Genomic DNA, 18,398 nt, shown 5'->3' with positions numbered 1-18,398 from the left:
GGTAAAATCCACCTGCCATGCATACATGAAACATAATCGTATTTGAAATGACAAGTGTTTGCATTCAGAAGTTAAACACTTACTTTGAAGCAAAAGATGCTCTGAGGAATGGATTTCCAACCCTCTGGGCATGATGGGAGAGGGGTTGTTGTTGGAGGAGGAGGGGGGGTCACTCCCTCCACCAGCTGCTTGCAGAGAAACATGTTTGTTTCTTCACAGTTCAAAATATCCCATAATCCAGCTGAAGTTCCTGTTATCACGGCCACACAGCCTGACTCCCTTCCTTCATGAAACATAACATTTTTAAACCTTTTTGATAAATAGCTGCATCTCCTCAAAGCATATGCTACTCAAGAGTAACCTGTCCCCTCTGGGTTTGGATGTCAATAGCTCGCAGTAGCTCACATGCATTTCAATTTAATCATAAAAAGAAATTTTATCAAATTCCTTTTACATTAAACTATTAATCATTTATCAAAACCATCAAACAACAAAGAGTGACTGGTACCAACAGACACATGCAGTCCCAGGTGGTCTACAGGAAGGAATTACCATGATCCCTGATTTAATCCATTTAGCACAAACCGAAAGTTGCACGTTGTGTCTGCCACTTTATGCCAGAAGTGTTTCTAAATCACTTTTTATCTTTCAAACCCTCACTTCTTGGGTGCCCAGAGAAGAAACTCGGTGGCCCCTGTGGCACGTACCGGGCATTCCTGCATTCCAGTGAGTGAAGGTGACCGCATCCCCACTGGCCCACCTGAATGTCCCCGGCTCCTCCGTGTCTGACAGACCAATCCAGAAATACTTTGCTGGATTGAATCCAATCACAGAAGTCAAAAAAGCTTGTTCATATCTGTGAAGAATAAGTACCAAGCTGACATATCACATTTTAGCGTAATTTGTTCATTTCTTCAAACAGTTCATTGTAGTAAATCTGGTAAAGTTAAGGTGTTTTGTTAATATGTGGTAAAAGATAAGTGTGGATTGAAGCAAGGGTAATGATCTTACCTTTATAGTTCTAATAGCTATATAAATTAATTTTTATTTCATAGTTTGTTAATGTAAATCATGTTTAGAATTTAGAGTAATTCTATTCTCCTTTTGTACCACACAATGAACAACACTAGTCAGACAATATTTGTGTTAATGCATATATGTTATTCATTCTGTATAAATAAGTGCTACAATGTTTCACTGAGCTTTATGATAAGGTCTAGATCTTTAAATGTTGTTACTCTGGGAAAAAAAATCTACTTTTCTTCTAAAAAGGGTAAGTTTCCAGATCTGCCTGTTGCAAAGAAAAGGCTGAAAAGCTCAAATCTGGAAGAAATAAATAGTTCCGTGTTTATCTGTTTCTTTTTAGTTCAATAAGTTTTAAAACAATCTGGCAATTTGGGGTTGATGGGGGGTTGGCTCAATTTTTTAATTCCTGGAGCCAACAACAGTGTAGGTAGCAATGGCTTGAATGTTTGTATTGATGACGTAGAAGCCCCTGATGTATTTTGTAACACTTCTTCAGTCCTAGCATAAACTTTCCAGCAAAGGAGTGGTGTCACACTAGACACTATGAATAACTGCAAAGTAAGAAGAGATTTCTCTTTGGCCCTTCCATCCTGGTTGCACGTATGAAAGGACAAGAATTATGTTTCCATACCTGTCTGTCACAGTAGCCAGGTAACCTTTGTTTTTTTCACAGATTTGTTTTGCTTCTGAAAACGTTGCTGGTAACTGCCCCACGGAGTAGCAGTAAAAGCCGTGCTTCATCCAGCCCTGTCAGTGTCAACAGCAGAGATACACAGAGGGGCTGTCAGATTGCGCAGCACAGTACACTTCCAAAGGTCACGTTAGTACCACACCCCAAAGTCAAAATTCATCTCAGAATCCATGAGAAGAAATTAAGAGGATAATCAAACATAGCTTTTGTAACCACAACTCTGTGTCTTGTCCCTTGATAAAGGACACACAAGGGGTCTATGCGAGCAGTGAGCTGTGGTTGTGACTTGGAGCTGGCAAGCACGCTCACAGCCACTTTGCAGCTCCTTGTGTAAAGCCTGATCTGCTTTCTCTTTATGTAAGCATAGCTGTCACAAGAGGATACAAACATTCTGCAAAACAGTCAGCTCAAATATTTCTGCCTCTTGTGACAGACTGATTGAAACAAGAAGGCTGTGTGCAACCCAAGACCAGCGAGTTACAGCATGAAAAAATATTGACACATTCTGCAGAGAGCGGCTCTTATGGGTGAAGTGACCAGTTCTGCACTGGGAGAGAGCTGAGTGAAGTGTGCATGTAAGGGAGGGAAAAAAAAGTCGTTCTACATTTTGGTTAAATAAACAAAATATTTCCTCATTGGTCTGAGAAGTATCCACACATACGAATTAACAGTTCTCTAGGGCTCCACGAAGAACAGTCAAAATAATTGACTTCTGTGATACTCACCGCCATGGGAGTGAAAGTAAGATGCAACAACCTTTCGCTGCTTTTGTTTTACACTTACTTTCTGGCAGCCTGGGTAAGTAACCTCGGCTTCCCCTGATTCTTCTGCCAAAGGTTTCCTTTTACAGATGTAACCGAGTTTCATTTCACAAGCACTGTCCGCCCAGGATCCATCCTGAGCACGGTAAGAAGAAACAACAAAGAGAAGTGAAGTCTAGAGAAAATCCAGATCCACCATGAATATTCACCATCCTCAGAGAACCCTTCTCTCATCATATGGCTGAGGCTATTTCAGCTCATTTCCTTGCCCTGATGCGTTCTCCAAAACTCCCAAACAGGGAACACACTAAAGACAGTGAGGGCCACGTTTCCTCAGAGGTGTGAGAATAAGAGTTGCATGTATTAAAGGTTCAGTGGCTGATGAGAGCAGGAAGGAAATATACTGTTCCACTCTATTCTCACCAGCATAGTATTTATTATGTTCGTATAACCAGATGACAATAGCAAGGAAATGATGGATAAATTAAACAAAATTAAAAATGTATTGTTTGTCTTTTTCCATTGTGTCATTTTATGCTGAGTATAAAACAAGATAGAATTTTTTGTACCTAAATTTTGTGCCTTCAGTAATATGAGTCTCCAAAGTAGCTCTAATAAACCTATATTTTAAGTGTTTTAGGGGAAACATAAGAAAGTCCCCACCCCAGGAATCATACTACACAGCTATGATCAGCCATGTTGAATGTGGATGGTAAGTTACTTCAACCAATTTCAGCCGGGAGATTTATTGTGGCTGTTGCAGAGCAGACCAAATCTCAGCATAGTGCACTGCTTCTGGTGCTCCACCATACACCTTTCTAGGTCTGGTCTCCAGTCTCCCTCCAAATTAAGATATTCTGAATTAAACCAAGTTCCTAAAAACCTTTAAAACCCCTGTCCCTTTTTTTTTCTTTTTTTTTTTTTTTGTCACAGTCATTTTCCTTTGTGGGGACACAAAGGACAGAAGAAACCATGAAAGCGGAAGAGGGATTTTTACCTCTCCTTTCATAACGATGCAGTCTGCCTTATTTCGTGTGTGGGCTGGCTCTCCGTGATGCCACTTGGTGTAAGTTACAGGTGTCCCATCACTCCATTCAAAATACATTTGAACCCTGAAGTCATTTAGACCAATCCACAGTTCATCATCTGGCTCTGGGAACACAAAGGTAATTGTAGGTATGGGTATGTCTTAAAACGGAACAATCACATCTCATACCCACTTTTGACTAAAGAAGGACTTCTTAAAAAACATTTAAGATCATGGTTACAGTGATTAAATGAATAATAGCAACAGTATAATTCCAGATAAAAAAAAAGTGACTTGCAGGAATACTCACTGTACCCAAGCTGAGACACTGTGAAACTGTACTCCTCAATATTATGAATACTCGCCAGCTCTCCATCTTCTTTTCTACAGGAAGACTGGGCTTCTTTCCATATTTTGGGTGTTCTGTAAATTCTATAGCAATGACCTGCATAGGCCACCCATTCCCTGGGGCACTTAAAAGGTTTTAAGTCACCTAAAAAAAGTTATTTTGAACAATTAATAAGCAGTCCTGTTCAATGCTTTCTTTTAATCAAAAAGAAAATTACCTGTACTGACATGAATTTGAAATATTGGAGCACATACTGGCAGAGGAGAGAAGAAAAAGTCTGAGGATCACAAAGAATACAAAACAGATTTTTCCATCCCAGTTGTGCTGGGAGCTACCAAAAAACTCTTTTACAGGATTAAATAAGTACTTAGTAATTTGGCATGCAAACTTGCAGGGCACAACTCTGTGTTAAATCCCCCTCAGTGAGGCTCTGGGCACAGCCATGTTTTACAGAATCGGCTCTTTTCCTACACGGGGACTTTACCTTGGTGAATTTTGGAGATTTTTATATATTTTTTTCTCTGGAAACACCAGGTGCTCGGGAGCCTGTTGGAGCTCCTGCACAGCCCAAATCATGTATCAGTGAGCCCAGACACATTTATGTTATACCAGCCATGTCAGAAATCTTAGCTGCACAGAAATGCCACACACTTTGTTCAGCAGCTATTTCTTGGTGTGAATTTAGCATGGCCAAGCATCTTCCACTGCTTTAAAGGTTCACATGGTCTGCACCTATAAAGTAAACTGAAGAGGGCAGGGTGTGTGCCCTGCATTGGTGTGTGATCAACCACATTGTTCAACACTCCCCGGACAAGACCTGTGCAAAATTGCATTCCCCTAGGCAACATCCAGGCATGGTTTGGAGGTTAGCGTGGGTCAGAAACCATTCCCAGTAAACTGTCTGGATGCAGCCAGGATGTACAGGATGCCAGTATGATGTGCCATTCATCCCCCTGAGCCAGAGAATAATCTTATATACTAGCATATATTTAGTTGAGGGAGTTAGTAGCATGCTGGGAATTCCCAAGTGAAGTAACTGCAGACCATTTTCTTCACATAGATAAGACCTAGTTTGCCTCAGGTGGAAAGGGAACTCAATTGGGAAAAGGTGCCAGCCCCATATTCTGAATTTTTCCTTTCAGAACATAGCAAAAAGGGTCAGAGAGAGCAAGGGGAACATGAACTCTGGCTCACATCTTTTTGCAGAACACATCTTTAGTCTATTTTTCAGAGCACAGGATATTTGTCAGTATTTTGTGGTCTGGATAACATGACTAAATGCATAATCCTGCCTTCTTTAGTACCCTGGGATCTCTTCAAAATGATGAACAACATCTAGACATCGTCTTTAAAATTAACCAGAAGATTAAAGTCTCAGTGTTTGACCCAGGTCAGCAAGTGTAACCCTTTTGTTTTGACAATATAGTGTCATTTCATATATGGCACCCTCCCAGTATTTCTCACTCACTGCAAAAAATAGGCTTTTTTTTTGACCAGCTTACCTGAGGCAATAGTGGAGGAATCTGAGGAGGAGTTTCTCTTTTGGCAGATGTATCCCAGTTTCCGATCACACACTTGGTTTTCCCATTTGCCATTCCTACCATGGAAGGTCCCACATATTCTTCCAGATTCCACGGAGGGATTTCCTTTAGGAAAGAGGCACAACATACAGAGAATCCCTCTATTAACACTGAAAATTTTCACCTCATCACAGGAGGGAATGCATTTCTGCAGCTGCAAAGTCACTGACATATTATTCTTTAGAGTGATAATTTCCAGGAGAGGAGATGAGGGACCACCACTGGGATGGCCGAGAGGGCTGACATTTCAGACATGAGACTTGCTCTTCTCCCGTACACTGCTTAAGAAGAAATTCAGTGTGTTTGAAGTACTGCAGCATACAGAAGAAAGCTTTATACAAATAAAGCCTTTATATAAATTCCTTATGGGGTGGTAGTATTGCAAACAACTCAACATGCTTTACTGTTAAACACTGGACATGAAATGCATATTTAATTCCAAGGGAGTGCTCACCCTTTGGATTTCCCTGTAGTCTCAACAGCTACTATGAAAATACATAATACAGCAACATGCAAGATGGTGACTTAGATCCTAAGAAGAGTGGAAACTTACTAAGATAATGTACATCAGATAAATGTCACAAGCAGTAACTGAGAAGAAAGTTTTTTATGCAATGTTTCTCTTCAGTATTTTTTCTCTTTTCTTTACATTCTCTTTATGTAATTTTTCATGAGTTTTTGTTTGGTTTGAACAATATGCCTGATGAGAAAATTGTGGATGGAAAAAAAAACAGAATGAGCTGTAGATATTTGTTTTTAACTGTTTTCTTAGATGATCTATCTTTTTCTGGGAAATTCAGAATGAATGGATATCCATCTCTGGAGTGATCCCTTTCACGGTAATATCCTACATTTCTCATAATCCCCTGTAATTTGTGAAAATTCTATGAAACCAAAGGAATTAGGTAACAGGAATTTAGGGAAGAGAAGAGAATTTTGGCTCAGATGCTGATCATCATTTCAGAAAAGTGCACTTACCTGGAGCCCAGTTTAGGTATCTGAAAGGACTGCCCCCAATCCACTGCCAGCCACTGTTAAGTGCACTGAAAAGACCAGTCCAGAGCTTCACATTGACACCCAGGTCACTAGTAAGCCCTAAATGGCCAAAAGAAATGAACAGTCAAGTTATTAAATGCCTCTGTTTTTTAAGTTATTCAATAAAACTTGAAATAAAATTTTAAAGCATGGAAAAAGAAATAGTGTCATAGTAGAATTTTTATAATATAGGTTATTTTTTTTTCAATATTCTAATACTTTTTCTGTGAGAAAGTGACAAGCTTTTTTAAGAATGTCACTAAGACCTATTTACACAAGTTATATATAAGTATCCACGTTAAAGCTCTTGGAGCTGACCCACATTTTAACCATATACTTTAATTTGGTTTTTCTTTTTTTTTACTTTACCTAATAAATACATTTCTTCATGAAGGTCTGTGACACTTAATAATTCTGCATTCTGCTGCTGGCAGCTTTTTCTTGCTTGGTGCCATGTCAAAAGTGACTCTGAGTTTATCTGATAGTGGGTTTCTGTCACAGGATTTGTTTTCCAAAAATCATTGTGGATGGTGTCTATAAAAAATAACAGCAACTTGATAAGATAATCATACTTGCTAATGCAGAAAATAAAATCTTCATTGCAGACTAAAACTATGTAATTGTATGGTTTGCTAAGGTTTTACACATAGTTTGCCCCACATATATACTTTGTCCATTCAATATTAATAATACATTAATAATATAAGGAATTATTTAACCTTACAAACCTCATTTTTCTACATTCACCCTGTTCCTTTTTATTTATATAACTCATCTATTTCTCTCACAGTTCAGTCCACATTAATCCACTCACTGATATATTCCACCTGTACACACTTACTTCCCTTTTCCCTATACAGAAAATCTTGGCCTCCACATCCATTTCTTACCCTGGGACCCCTCTTAGGCTCTCCCAGACCTCCCAACTTGACAGAAATAATCGTTTCAAATCAGATGTGAAGCAGGGGTGAAGGCATAGGGTATTTGTGCTGGCATTACTGGAAAGCTGTGTTGGGTGATTTGTGGATGTAAGGAGCACTGGAGCACCAAAGGCAGGTGAAGGTCACTGCCCATGTCCTCCACTTTTCCGTTCACTCCAGCCTTCCTTCTCTCTGCTCCATCCTATGATACACCACTGTCTCCTACTTCCCTATATCTCACCTTCCTCATCCATTGCACTTCTTTCTGCCTTTTGTTTGCCCTAACTTTCTTCTCACCTGGTCCTAGGGGTTTTCTCTTCCTTTTTCCATCAGTCCCAGTCATCACCCTCACAATACTCCCCATATGTACCAGTCTTGGGAGCACTGTAGAACTACTCCTCATCTCAGCTGGAAAAACAGTAAGAGTGAAGAGCAGATACCTCATTTTATCATTGTGTAGCTCACCAGTGAACTAGGCTAGCTAGAATCCAGCTCGCTGTCCAATGCTACTTCCACATCCCAAGGAGATTTTGACCATGAGAGTGGATCAAACATTTGTTTAATGCTTTTCCTGAAATCTTTATCAATAAATTACCTTTTAGAGGACAATTTCCAAAAAATTGGTCTTTATCAAAGTCTGAAGAAGTTGCACACCAGAGAGAGCCTGCATTGTCACTCCGAGGGATGCACTCAGCATACCATTTACCATTGAACTTAAAAGGGAACACGCAAGGTGCACCGAAGGCATTTCCTCCCAGTGTATAGATATCTACAGAGAGAAACATGGAGTAATACTAGTCAGTTGGTATAAGATGTTGACCACAGTGTCTGCTCGTAGGCAGCTCTCCATGGACACAGCTGAGTTGTGCAAGAGCTCAACACATCAGCACTTCATTACTACAAAGCCTTCCAAGGCCATAGTGCCAATTAGACATGACTATGGCAAGATATTCAGAACTAAGACTCTCAAACAACTCTTATTTGGCCCTCAGACTAATGTCTGTCTAAGTTTTTTCTTTTCATTGCTATCTGGACGACTGTGTCAGAGGTGCTTGTAACTCGGCTTCTCCCATAACACACATACTTCTGTCCTCTGATGATGTTTAGGATCTATTTTTTTTCCCCTGTATGGTTGAAGAGGCTTGGAAAGGAGATATCAGTATATTTTATTAGTCTTCATAAGAGGAAGTTTTGTCTTAAATTTGCAGGTGACTCTACTGGGAAGTGACCCTCCTATCTCTATGCAGTCTAATTTGCTGCTATCTAAACCAAATTATGACAAACTTAATTCCAGCTGGAACTGTTGTAGGGCCCAGCAAAACTTTCATCCCTTGCTATTTAACTTCCCACCCTACCAGTGGGATGCCCACTCTACATAGCCCAAGAGGGATAATAGATCTGACTCTCCAGTGGTTCTTTGTCAGGGTGTTAGGCCTTATTGCCTCCTAAACCATTAAGTACTTGTTTTCCTTTTGCTTTTTCCTACTTTTTCTTCTTGCTGGGAAACACCAGGTGAACACTGTTAAAAATGGATTATATCTGTGTTAACTAGAAATTAACTTCTTAGAGACAGTACATGGTCAAACAAAGTAATATATAAACACAGCACAATCACCACTTCTACAAATTGATCAGACATATTTTGAAATAGTCAGATTTCCTCCTCCTATTGCTGTACAAATGGACTTCCCATTCTCCCTTATGATTACATCATAGGCCTTTGTCATTTTATTCTTTCATTTGACAGAATTGCACTTTCCAAGTTATGCAGAAACGTACACAGTCATATTTGCCTTGCATTTCTACTCCCTATTTGTAGTCAGATCCACTACTGATGTCACTGTAAGAAAAGGGTTACTGTATGACAAGCAGGCAGTGGAATGCTTTGTAAATAGGGGCAGCCAAGTTACCTAGAAATAGAGCTTAATTTTCAGTACTCACCCTCATAGCGCTGGGAGCACACGTTGTCTGCAGTTCCATGGATTTTCCACCTGCTCCCTTTGGCTGATAAGTTGGACAACCTGGTTTTCTTCCCCTTCCCTTTGCCATAGTTGAAAAATAAATCCTTGCCATGGGTTGCAAGCATCTCATTTCTACATTCCCACCACTGGAGCTCATTCGTCCTGTTACAGGATTCCAACGTGATGGCAGCCTCCTCAACTTTGGTGAGCACTCCCAGACACAGCTTCAGCACCACGCTCAGCAGCTGTGTGGCAGAGACCCACCTGAACTTTTGAAACTCATTGTGCTCATCACAAGTGGTAGTTATAACTGAGCTAGAGTTTTGAGCTTGGGCGCAGAGCTTGCTATCTTCATTATAGATTGAAAATATTCCACTATCTATAAAATAAAATGAGAATGCAAACATCTGAGGAGAGATTTTGTAAGAGATAAGACAGTTACTTGTTATTTGACAGTATGCTACAGCAAAAAAATGAGTATATAGAGACTATAGAGAAAGAAATCAAGGGAAGTTCATCATCAGTATGAAGGATATTCATCAAAATGTTCTTAAGATGCAAGAAACACAGAAGCTGAAAATATAGCTCTTAAAGAGAAATTGCTCTTCTTCACATCCCTCCTTAAAGCACGGTTCTCAAAATGCCATTCAAAAATGACCTCTATTAAATTTCATGAGTTCTTCAAAGTTCCACCACCACACAGCATATTAAACAGGCTTTAACTTTGCAAGTAAAAGACCATTTTGTTTTAGAGCTATTAAAAATAATTTACATACTCAAAATTAAACCATTTTTATATTTGGCCCAGAGTGACATTCTGTTTTTCAGCTCATCAAGCAAGTGGAGTATTTTTCATTTTTGGTTAATTATTTTGGAAATTTTTAGCAACTGTGCAAAAAGTCATTTCTTCACGGAGTTCAATTTGTGAGCTCAGGAGGGAAGCCACAACTTGCAGCATCGTCACTTCAGTTCTGAGCACAGCTAAGCTAAGTACCATAAGTGCCATTAATAGCTACACTCGTAAACAGAAATCTGAGATGCTGCAAAGCAGGGCTGTGTTTCTTAAGACCAGCTTCAAAAAAAAGGGGCACAACTTCAGCCTGCTCCAAACCTTGACCATTTTTGCAGCTCACCTTGTATCCCTTAGCTCCCCTCTAAGCGTCAGCAACATCATCCAACTTGCTCTGCTGTGCCATTGAGCTTTACTACCACCCAAGGTTTCTTGCCAGGGGTGCAATAGTTAAATGGGGCTTCATAAGACCCCACACCACAGAGCTTCCAGGGAGTGGCTGAACAGCCTTGGTGATGTTTCTCTGAAAGGCTGAAGACCTGAACAAGCCAGATGGCATTTCCCCTGGCATAGTTCTCCTGCTGCAGTGGTTCTTCAGAAGGTTGGCAGAGGATGGGTTAAAGCCACCTTGGTCTTACCCAAAAACATGCACATAAAAATTTCTCCTGCAGTGGAGATTAGATCAGCGTTGTTGTCTAGTCCCTGCTGCCATTCAAGCAAAAACACTGTACTCCTGCACTTCTCTAGCTGGGAGCTTCCTCCAGGAAAGAGCTGCAGACACAGCATCATCTTTTTTTTTCCTCTCAGCAGTAGGAGTGTCTGTAATCTAACAGACAGAAGTTTGTAAGGTCCTTCCTAAAGCTGCCAGTTTGGAAACAGGGTTCCAATATGCAATGATCAACGTGCCATCGTCTACATGAGCTAAGAAACTCAAAGCACACATCTGCCAGTGATTCTGTGCATGCTGAGAGGACACTGCCCTGTACACTGGAGCTGTTCAAACCTCCAATGGAGTAATTTCAGATCAGCTTTTGTCTGCGTACAGCTGGCTGATTTTCAAGAATCAGCACTGCCTAGGTTATGCCCACATCTGTTGGCATATTTGTTTCACTCATATACTGCCTTGAAAACTGGGTTAAGGAAACAGAATGCCTGTACAGATACCACCAAATTTAAGAGTTGAATAAAACTGTTTCAAATTACATGCTGTGACTAGATCTAAACTGCCTGTCCACCAAGGAGGACATCAGGAAAGTGTGAGAAAGAACTCGCAAACGTCCATACTCAGCAGAGGACAGAGACTTACCAGACATTTGCAGAGATGTACTAAAGGAAAAGAGAAAAATCAGGAGCAGGTAGACAGCCATGGCCAAATGTTTCACTCCCTTCTCCCCTTCACCTCAAATTGATGCTGAAGACCAAATCTGTGCCTTGCAAGAAAACCCTTCTGCACTGAACTGGATTAACAAATCCTTGTTGGTTTTTAAGACCCGACAGATACAGGGAAGTTCTGAGCTGCAAATAAGGAACTGCATCATGTCACATGAGTAATTTTGAAATAATACGTTGATGAATAAAGTTTGCTTTCTAAGCTAGTTTTTCTTATCTATAAAATTTTTCTCTTCCATGGAAATATGAGATCTAAGAGGTAATATTTTAGTGAGGATTTTTGGAAACATACCTTACAATTCAGGATCGTTATTTTTATGAAGAAGGTGAAATGAATGTCTCTTTACTGGAAACAAAGGAAAAAGGTGAAAAAGGTAAAAAAGAAGAGGAAGAATTGTCTGTATCAACAAATGATGAAAAAAACCAGAGTGCAATGCAGCACTGTGAAAAATTGGATGGGGCACCATGCAATTAAGTAACTATGACCTTGGAATCATAGAGAACCAGAATTTCCCATGTCTGCAGTTCCACAAAGAGAAAGGCTGTGGGAAATGGGACCTGTGTTCTTCAGGAGGCACCTGTCCCTTCTTTCGCTTCATTCCTGACCATATGCAGGAGCCATGTACCCAAACTGACAGCAACAATTGAAGAAATTCTGAAAAAAAACACACAATTCTAGGAAGAAGGTAACCTCTAACTGCAAAATGGTGAATTTTCAATTATTTCTGGAGAGGAAAACTAAACTGATGAGGAGTAATGCCAGATTTTTCATTCCAGTGATCCGTGAAAGTTTTCACCCCCTAAAGTGCACACCCTTCAGGCATTCCGACAAAATTCTGACTTTTACTTTGAAAAATCTCTCTTTTTTATGATAGGTAAAAGAATTAGAAACACATAGTGTGTAGGGAAGAGAAAACACGATCCCGTGGAAGGTTTACATCCCTTTTTGCACATGGCCTTTCAAAAATCCCAGTTCACCTGTCTTCAGAAGAGGCTGGTTTGGATAACTTCACCAATATTGTATTTGCAGCAAGTCTTTCCCTGACAATTGTTGCTGTTGTAGGTAATGAAAACCCTAGACATCTACATGAAGATGTGGGATCCTGCTTCTATTGTTCTGATTCAGATGCAGATGGATAATTCACTGGCCCTAAAAAGGTACACAAGGAATTAGAGCAGAAAAAAGAATCACAACAGTGAGAGAAATAGTGGGACCTGAAGGTCAGCAGGTACAGCTAGACCAAAAACATGGAAAGAACAGGAGCCTGAGAAGGACACTGAGACCTGAGGAAAGTGGGGGAAAACAGGGGACTGCCCCAACAAAGCAGCAGATGGTCAAGTACTCAGTGAATTATGATGCATACGCAAAGATAGCTGCACTGAGTCTGGAGTAACACATTCTGGCACTCCCCGATGCGGGAATGCTCGACTCTGCGACCTCAACTTTCCAACTTTCCTTGCATCCTTGTTCAGGAGCTCCAGATGTGCAGTTGGAAAAAATATTCTTATTTATTATTTAGGCAGGAGAAATATAATGCCTTGTGGTTCTGCTGAATACAATATCTCAGCATCTCCAAAGCTACTGGGAGGCAATGAGTATTTACAACAGGGAAAAAGAAACTAGTTCTGTTCTGAAGAAAGATCAGTGTTTGGTGAAGGACTGTTATCGACGATCTGCTGAGAGAAGATGAAAAAGATTAACGCACAGTAAGGTCAGCTTCACCTCAGTGCTTGTGTGTTTGTCTGAGCAGACCCCATCACAGCCCACAAAGTGGGAAAGAAAATCAGAAGATTGCAAAGATGCACTGCAGCATCTTCCACTTGGCAAGGCACAGCCTGAAATTTTAGAAGTGGCGAGGAAGAAAGGCTGCTGGGTTTTGTGTTGAGTCAGCATTGTTCCTTCAGCAATCTCTGCTCCCGGGCAGGAAGTTACACTCTCAGTGTGCAGATTCACCACCTTTTCTCTGAAGTCTGAACTCTTCTGGAGAAAAGGGGAAATGAAAATTAAACACAAGGGTACCAAGAAACATTGCAATGTGCAAAGAGACAAACCTTTACATGCTCTCGAATATTGCCATCAAGACATTCCTCAGCTGCCCACAGAAATGCATGGGTGAGTCCATCCAGATGCTTCCCTAATTCCACTGGTATTAAAATCTGAAAGGAATTTTGTGATCATTTAGCCTGCTATAACTTGATATAAGATTTCAACTCAGATTCCCCACATATAGCACAATCACAGTTTCCAACTGAAAACATTTGTTTTTTAAAAAAAGACATGCTCTAAACCTCGGTAGAAACATTCTAGCCTAAAAAATACCCAGAGAGTGAACAACATTTCCATTTCTCTAGACAGGCTCAAAACATACTGAAAGAGCAACATAAGGCACTTTCACACTGTATTTTCATGCTACATCATCCACTTTTTTTGTCTTTCATTTATCTAAACCACCAAGGTCAAACATAAGAAATCCTGGCAGAGGCAGAGGATTATGGATATGATTTATCAGTGATCAGTTAAAAATTTCCTTTGCTTTTCTACCCATCACTTATGTTTGATCTTGTTTATCAAGAAATAATTTTCCTTGTTTTTACAGCAAGAATATTTCAGAAAAGCAAGGACTCAATTCCTCTGTGAACATATATTTATGCAACATACAGCCTGAAACCTCCCCTAAGTAGTTGCATCTACTCAGGAGACAAAATAAGAGATCACAAGAGCAAGAGGGCGGTTCTAAGGCAACCGACCGATCCCAACAGGAGTAGCAGGCAGTAGTAGAGAATGGCTGAAAGAATTGATGATGCATCAGAATACATTAAATAACAATTTATATCGCATCCATATGATTATGAAACATTTCCAAGAAGACACTGCTTTTTTTCAGTCAAATAGAGCAACATGGTCAATTTCCTCAGCCCAATCTTCAAAACTTTTTTTATGTAGTCAATCACTTGTCAGGAACATTGCAGCCTAGCAGCAGGAGAAGAGGACATAACCCTAGATCACCAAACGATGTTTGGTAAAACCACTACATGACAACTCAGTCCAGTGAAGATGGAAATAACATGAGGGTGTGGAAAGAGAACACCAGTTTGAAAACTGCTCTCTCAATTTTTCTTGAAATTGTATGATCAGTTTTGTCACAAACATGACCAAAGGAATGATGATGTTAAAAACCTGGGACTGGACTCCGTATTCAGACAGTCTAATAAACGAGTTGCCGTCACTGAAAGGTACTAGCTGGGAAAAAAAAGAAGAAAAAAAAAAGGAAAAAAAAAACAAAACCAAACCCAAACAAACAAAAAACCCACCAAAACAAAAAAACAAGAAATCCTGCTTTTTATAATTACAAGTACCTAGGTAAAAGCCTTCCATTTAATCTTATATTAATTAGATATTGTTTAAAGTGTTCAAGGTTGTTCATTTCTCTACATTCTGTTCAAAAATTCATATTAAAGTTTGTGTATAAAGTGTCAGTGCTCATCTTCAGCTTACTACACAGAACTGTAATGATTTCCTGTGCTGTAAATGCCACTGCTTCCATGTTTGCTCTTTTTAACGGGAAATTTGCTTCAGTTCCATTGTATTGCAATGGGAGGGACAGGAAAACCTGCAGCTTAAATTTCCTCCTCTTCTGCAAATCTTTCAAGTCTTTTTCATGCACACTTTTTCTAAAACGAGCAGGCCAAGTAGATCTATCTTCAGAGCAGAGCTTCTGACTTGGAAGGTCCTCTGTTTTTTTCGTACCCATTTGGCCAGGAGAGCAGAACAGACACAGCATTTCACAGAAGCAGCTACACCTACTGATAGTTGTTAACTAGCCTGGCAGTTTTAATTCTCTTCAGCTCAAAGATGATGCTGGATTTCAGGCAGTATAAATGGGCAAATAAGTTCAGGACTATCCCGGCTCCAGCAGCTGGGTTCCCTCCCTGACACTCTTTAGCTGTAGAGAGGTACCTGATAAGTATGGCAAAGCACCAGAAATGAGACATACCCTCAATCTTTATTTTCTTTCCAATCATACATTTGTATATATTCATGTGATGAAATGTTCTCTGGAAGAATCACTCGGTGTGCAGATATTGCCTTAAGATTGTGCAGGGCCCCAGAACAGAACTGAACTTCTCTTGGGTAGAGACTGCACCTGTAAGTTGTTTGCTCAACAGCCAGTATAGTGTTGTAGGCTGGGATTCCAGCCAGGGCCTCTTGACCTTTCATTGTCCCTTTCACATACCTTTCTAGATGGCACCACTTCTCCATATAATTGAAATGACATCATCCTTAACATCATAAATCAGTCAGTCAGGAGGTTTCTGGCACAGAAGCCACATCAGATGGCATGAAGAACTATTAGAAGTACTACTCCTTGAAAAGAGATGCTCAAACAACTGTGCATTAAAAATGGCAACAGCAGTAGGAGCAGAGACAAGGAAGTAACTGAGAGAAAGGAAGCAGAGCCAGAGGAGAAATGGAGTTCCAGGACAAATTTCCCTACCTTACCTATATGCCTATGTAATTCAAGATTTTTACTAAATCACTCAGCTGACATTTTTGTCCTGGTTTTATGGAGACAATCCCTGGACAGGTTCAGGAAAATATGGTCAATATATTACTTGATCACAACTTTGGATGGAATGTCTCCACGGTTGTATCATCTCCTTTTTAACTTTATCCTGTTACAGAGTCTTATACAGACAAGACTATAAAATGAAAAACTATTTAAAAATCATCTAGTTACTGTTTATTTCACAGAATAAAATCTAAAACCACAAAACCAAACCTTGCAAACCTTTCTATACGAGTTGGACTCGATCCCTGAAGTCTCTTCCAACCTGGTTGATTCTGTGATTCTGTGAGTGAGGAATCACGCATGATTTACATTTTACAAATTTACAAAAATTAGGAATATGATCTCCACATTGAGGAATCTAAGATTTCTATAAATGGTAACTGATCTGGCCATTTTATAAAGGAAATAAAATCAGTAGTTACTAATACATTGGTAAAGCTAAACTGTTCTTGACTTCCAGCACACACCCCACAAACCTATGCTACTTATTGAGAGGCTGTAGGATAGCAGTACCAACATGTTATCACCATAACAGCTATCCAGTGCTCCTTCAGAACACGTATGGGTAGTGTTCCTCTCTCTCTTCAGTAACCGTTGTCCTGATAAGAAGGAAGTTTTGCCATGACCTTCATCACCTCTCCCAGACAAACCCACTTGTGGCCAGCCAGAACACTGGCAGTTAACCCTAACCACACTTTTCCATTCCGGAGGTCTGTCCCCAGATTTTACCTGACTAAATCCTAGAATACATAAACTACAAGAACAACATACTTGGTTCTCTATGTTGTATGAAATTGTGGGAACTGAAATGATATCATAAGGATTTATTCCCCATATGGTTCAAAGAGGATATGCCTAAATACAGACTTGTCACCTAGTGACTACCCTTGTAGTTAAGTCCCTAGGAATACTTGAAAGATGATAGAATTAGACAGATGTTCACTGAATAACTTGGAAATCTGTGCATCAGCATGGTTTGAAATAAATCTGGTGCAGAAACTTCAAATCTTGGGAGCCTTCTCAAGTGGGTCTATCTACATTTTGCTTCCTTTATTGCATCCATTTCTATTGTTCCATTTAATAATTAGTCAATATTATCTCTTTTCTTAAGATCCACACTCACCAGTGTGGGTCATCAAATTGTGATATCTGAAATCTTACATATTATACAATGGTTACAAAATAAAGTAACTTCTGTATATAACATTACACACACACTGAACCTGGCTACTATGGTATTAGCACATGAGAAAATAGCTTTGGCTTAATTCCAATTGCATAATTTTATTAAAACAAGGCACAGTTTATTTTATTACATTACATTTTACATTACATATTACATTACATTTTATTACATTACAGTGTCGCATGTTCATTCCGTTCTATGTTGGTCACAAGATCCTTCGTGTCACTAGTTCCAGGAACTGCATCACTATTAAAATACAAATTGTTCTCAAAGCTGTCATTTGTTGACAAGCGATTCTTTCTTCTTTTGTAGAAGAAATAGCCTGCAAGGCCACTTCCAACTAGGATGAGGATGACAAGAATAACTACAACTCCTGTTTTACCGTGGTTCAATGTAGGAGCCTTCTCATCCTTTGTCATTGCTGAAAACAAATACAAAGAAATCAAGAGGACGCTACATCCTTTTTATCTGATTACTGGAAACAATTTATTTAGAAAGCACGATGTTTTAAGCAAAAGTGTTCCATTTGTTTCAAAATAATGAAAGACAAAAATAGCAACATAAAATTAATTGATTTTAAAATGCTAACATTGCATGCTATATCAAAAATTATTAATTTTTAAATCTGTATTTGGACACAATATTGTATTCTAATATGAAATAATATGCTCCTAGGGAACAGATATGGTACTCAGGTATATCAGAAAATCTAAGACACATAATACAGAATATGATTTGTTCTGTTTATGATCTTACATGGGACTAGTTTTTGTCTACTTGAAAGACAACATTCTTACCCTTTGTAGGCATTTCAGCTGGTGGCGTTTCAGCAGCTGGTGGCATTTCAGTTGCTGACATTTCAAAACATTGAAAAAAATTATGTTATTATATTATTCTGTTATTTATTTCTATATTATTTATTCCTATATTTGGAATGTACTGAAAATCATATTCAGAGAAATATATGGTTATACATACCAGTAAATACTGAAAACTCTTGGGTTTAGTCCATAAAAAGCTATATACACCTACCAAAAGGCATAGCACAATGGTCTATTGTATTCTGGTCTCATATGTAGGTATTTACATAAACTAGCAGAAACGAAGAAACA

General features: G+C 39.4%; 2 protein-coding genes across 3 annotated transcripts in view; both read right to left on the bottom strand.

Moving 5' to 3' along the window:
• LOC137665621 (macrophage mannose receptor 1-like) overlaps positions 1-11,507 on the bottom strand; it is a 31,942-nt gene extending 20,435 nt beyond the window's left edge. Inside the window, exons 1-12 of the mRNA XM_068404871.1 lie at positions 11,447-11,507; positions 9,331-9,729; positions 7,985-8,158; positions 6,839-7,003; positions 6,413-6,529; positions 5,357-5,500; positions 3,816-3,998; positions 3,476-3,630; positions 2,501-2,614; positions 1,658-1,773; positions 708-856; positions 84-283 (exon numbers count right to left, since the gene is read on the bottom strand). Coding sequence (XP_068260972.1) covers positions 84-283; positions 708-856; positions 1,658-1,773; positions 2,501-2,614; positions 3,476-3,630; positions 3,816-3,998; positions 5,357-5,500; positions 6,413-6,529; positions 6,839-7,003; positions 7,985-8,158; positions 9,331-9,729; positions 11,447-11,507 — 1,977 coding nt within the window. The remainder of the gene's footprint in view (positions 1-83; positions 284-707; positions 857-1,657; positions 1,774-2,500; positions 2,615-3,475; positions 3,631-3,815; positions 3,999-5,356; positions 5,501-6,412; positions 6,530-6,838; positions 7,004-7,984; positions 8,159-9,330; positions 9,730-11,446) is intronic.
• Positions 11,508-17,411: 5,904 nt separating this feature from the next.
• LOC137665622 (macrophage mannose receptor 1-like) overlaps positions 17,412-18,398 on the bottom strand; it is a 68,519-nt gene continuing 67,532 nt past the window's right edge. For both annotated transcript variants that reach the window (XM_068404873.1, XM_068404872.1), the window contains exons 29-30: positions 18,084-18,137; positions 17,412-17,707 (exon numbers count right to left, since the gene is read on the bottom strand). In XM_068404873.1, the coding sequence (XP_068260974.1) occupies positions 17,457-17,707; positions 18,084-18,137 (305 nt within the window). In that variant the 3' untranslated portion in view covers positions 17,412-17,456. The remainder of the gene's footprint in view (positions 17,708-18,083; positions 18,138-18,398) is intronic.

The sequence above is a fragment of the Nyctibius grandis genome, chromosome 7 (genome assembly GCF_013368605.1).
Source record: "Nyctibius grandis isolate bNycGra1 chromosome 7, bNycGra1.pri, whole genome shotgun sequence".
Taxonomy (NCBI): Eukaryota; Metazoa; Chordata; class Aves; order Nyctibiiformes; family Nyctibiidae; genus Nyctibius; species Nyctibius grandis.
Note: the sequence above shows the minus strand (reverse complement) of the source record. Positions and strands in the feature narration are given on the sequence as shown.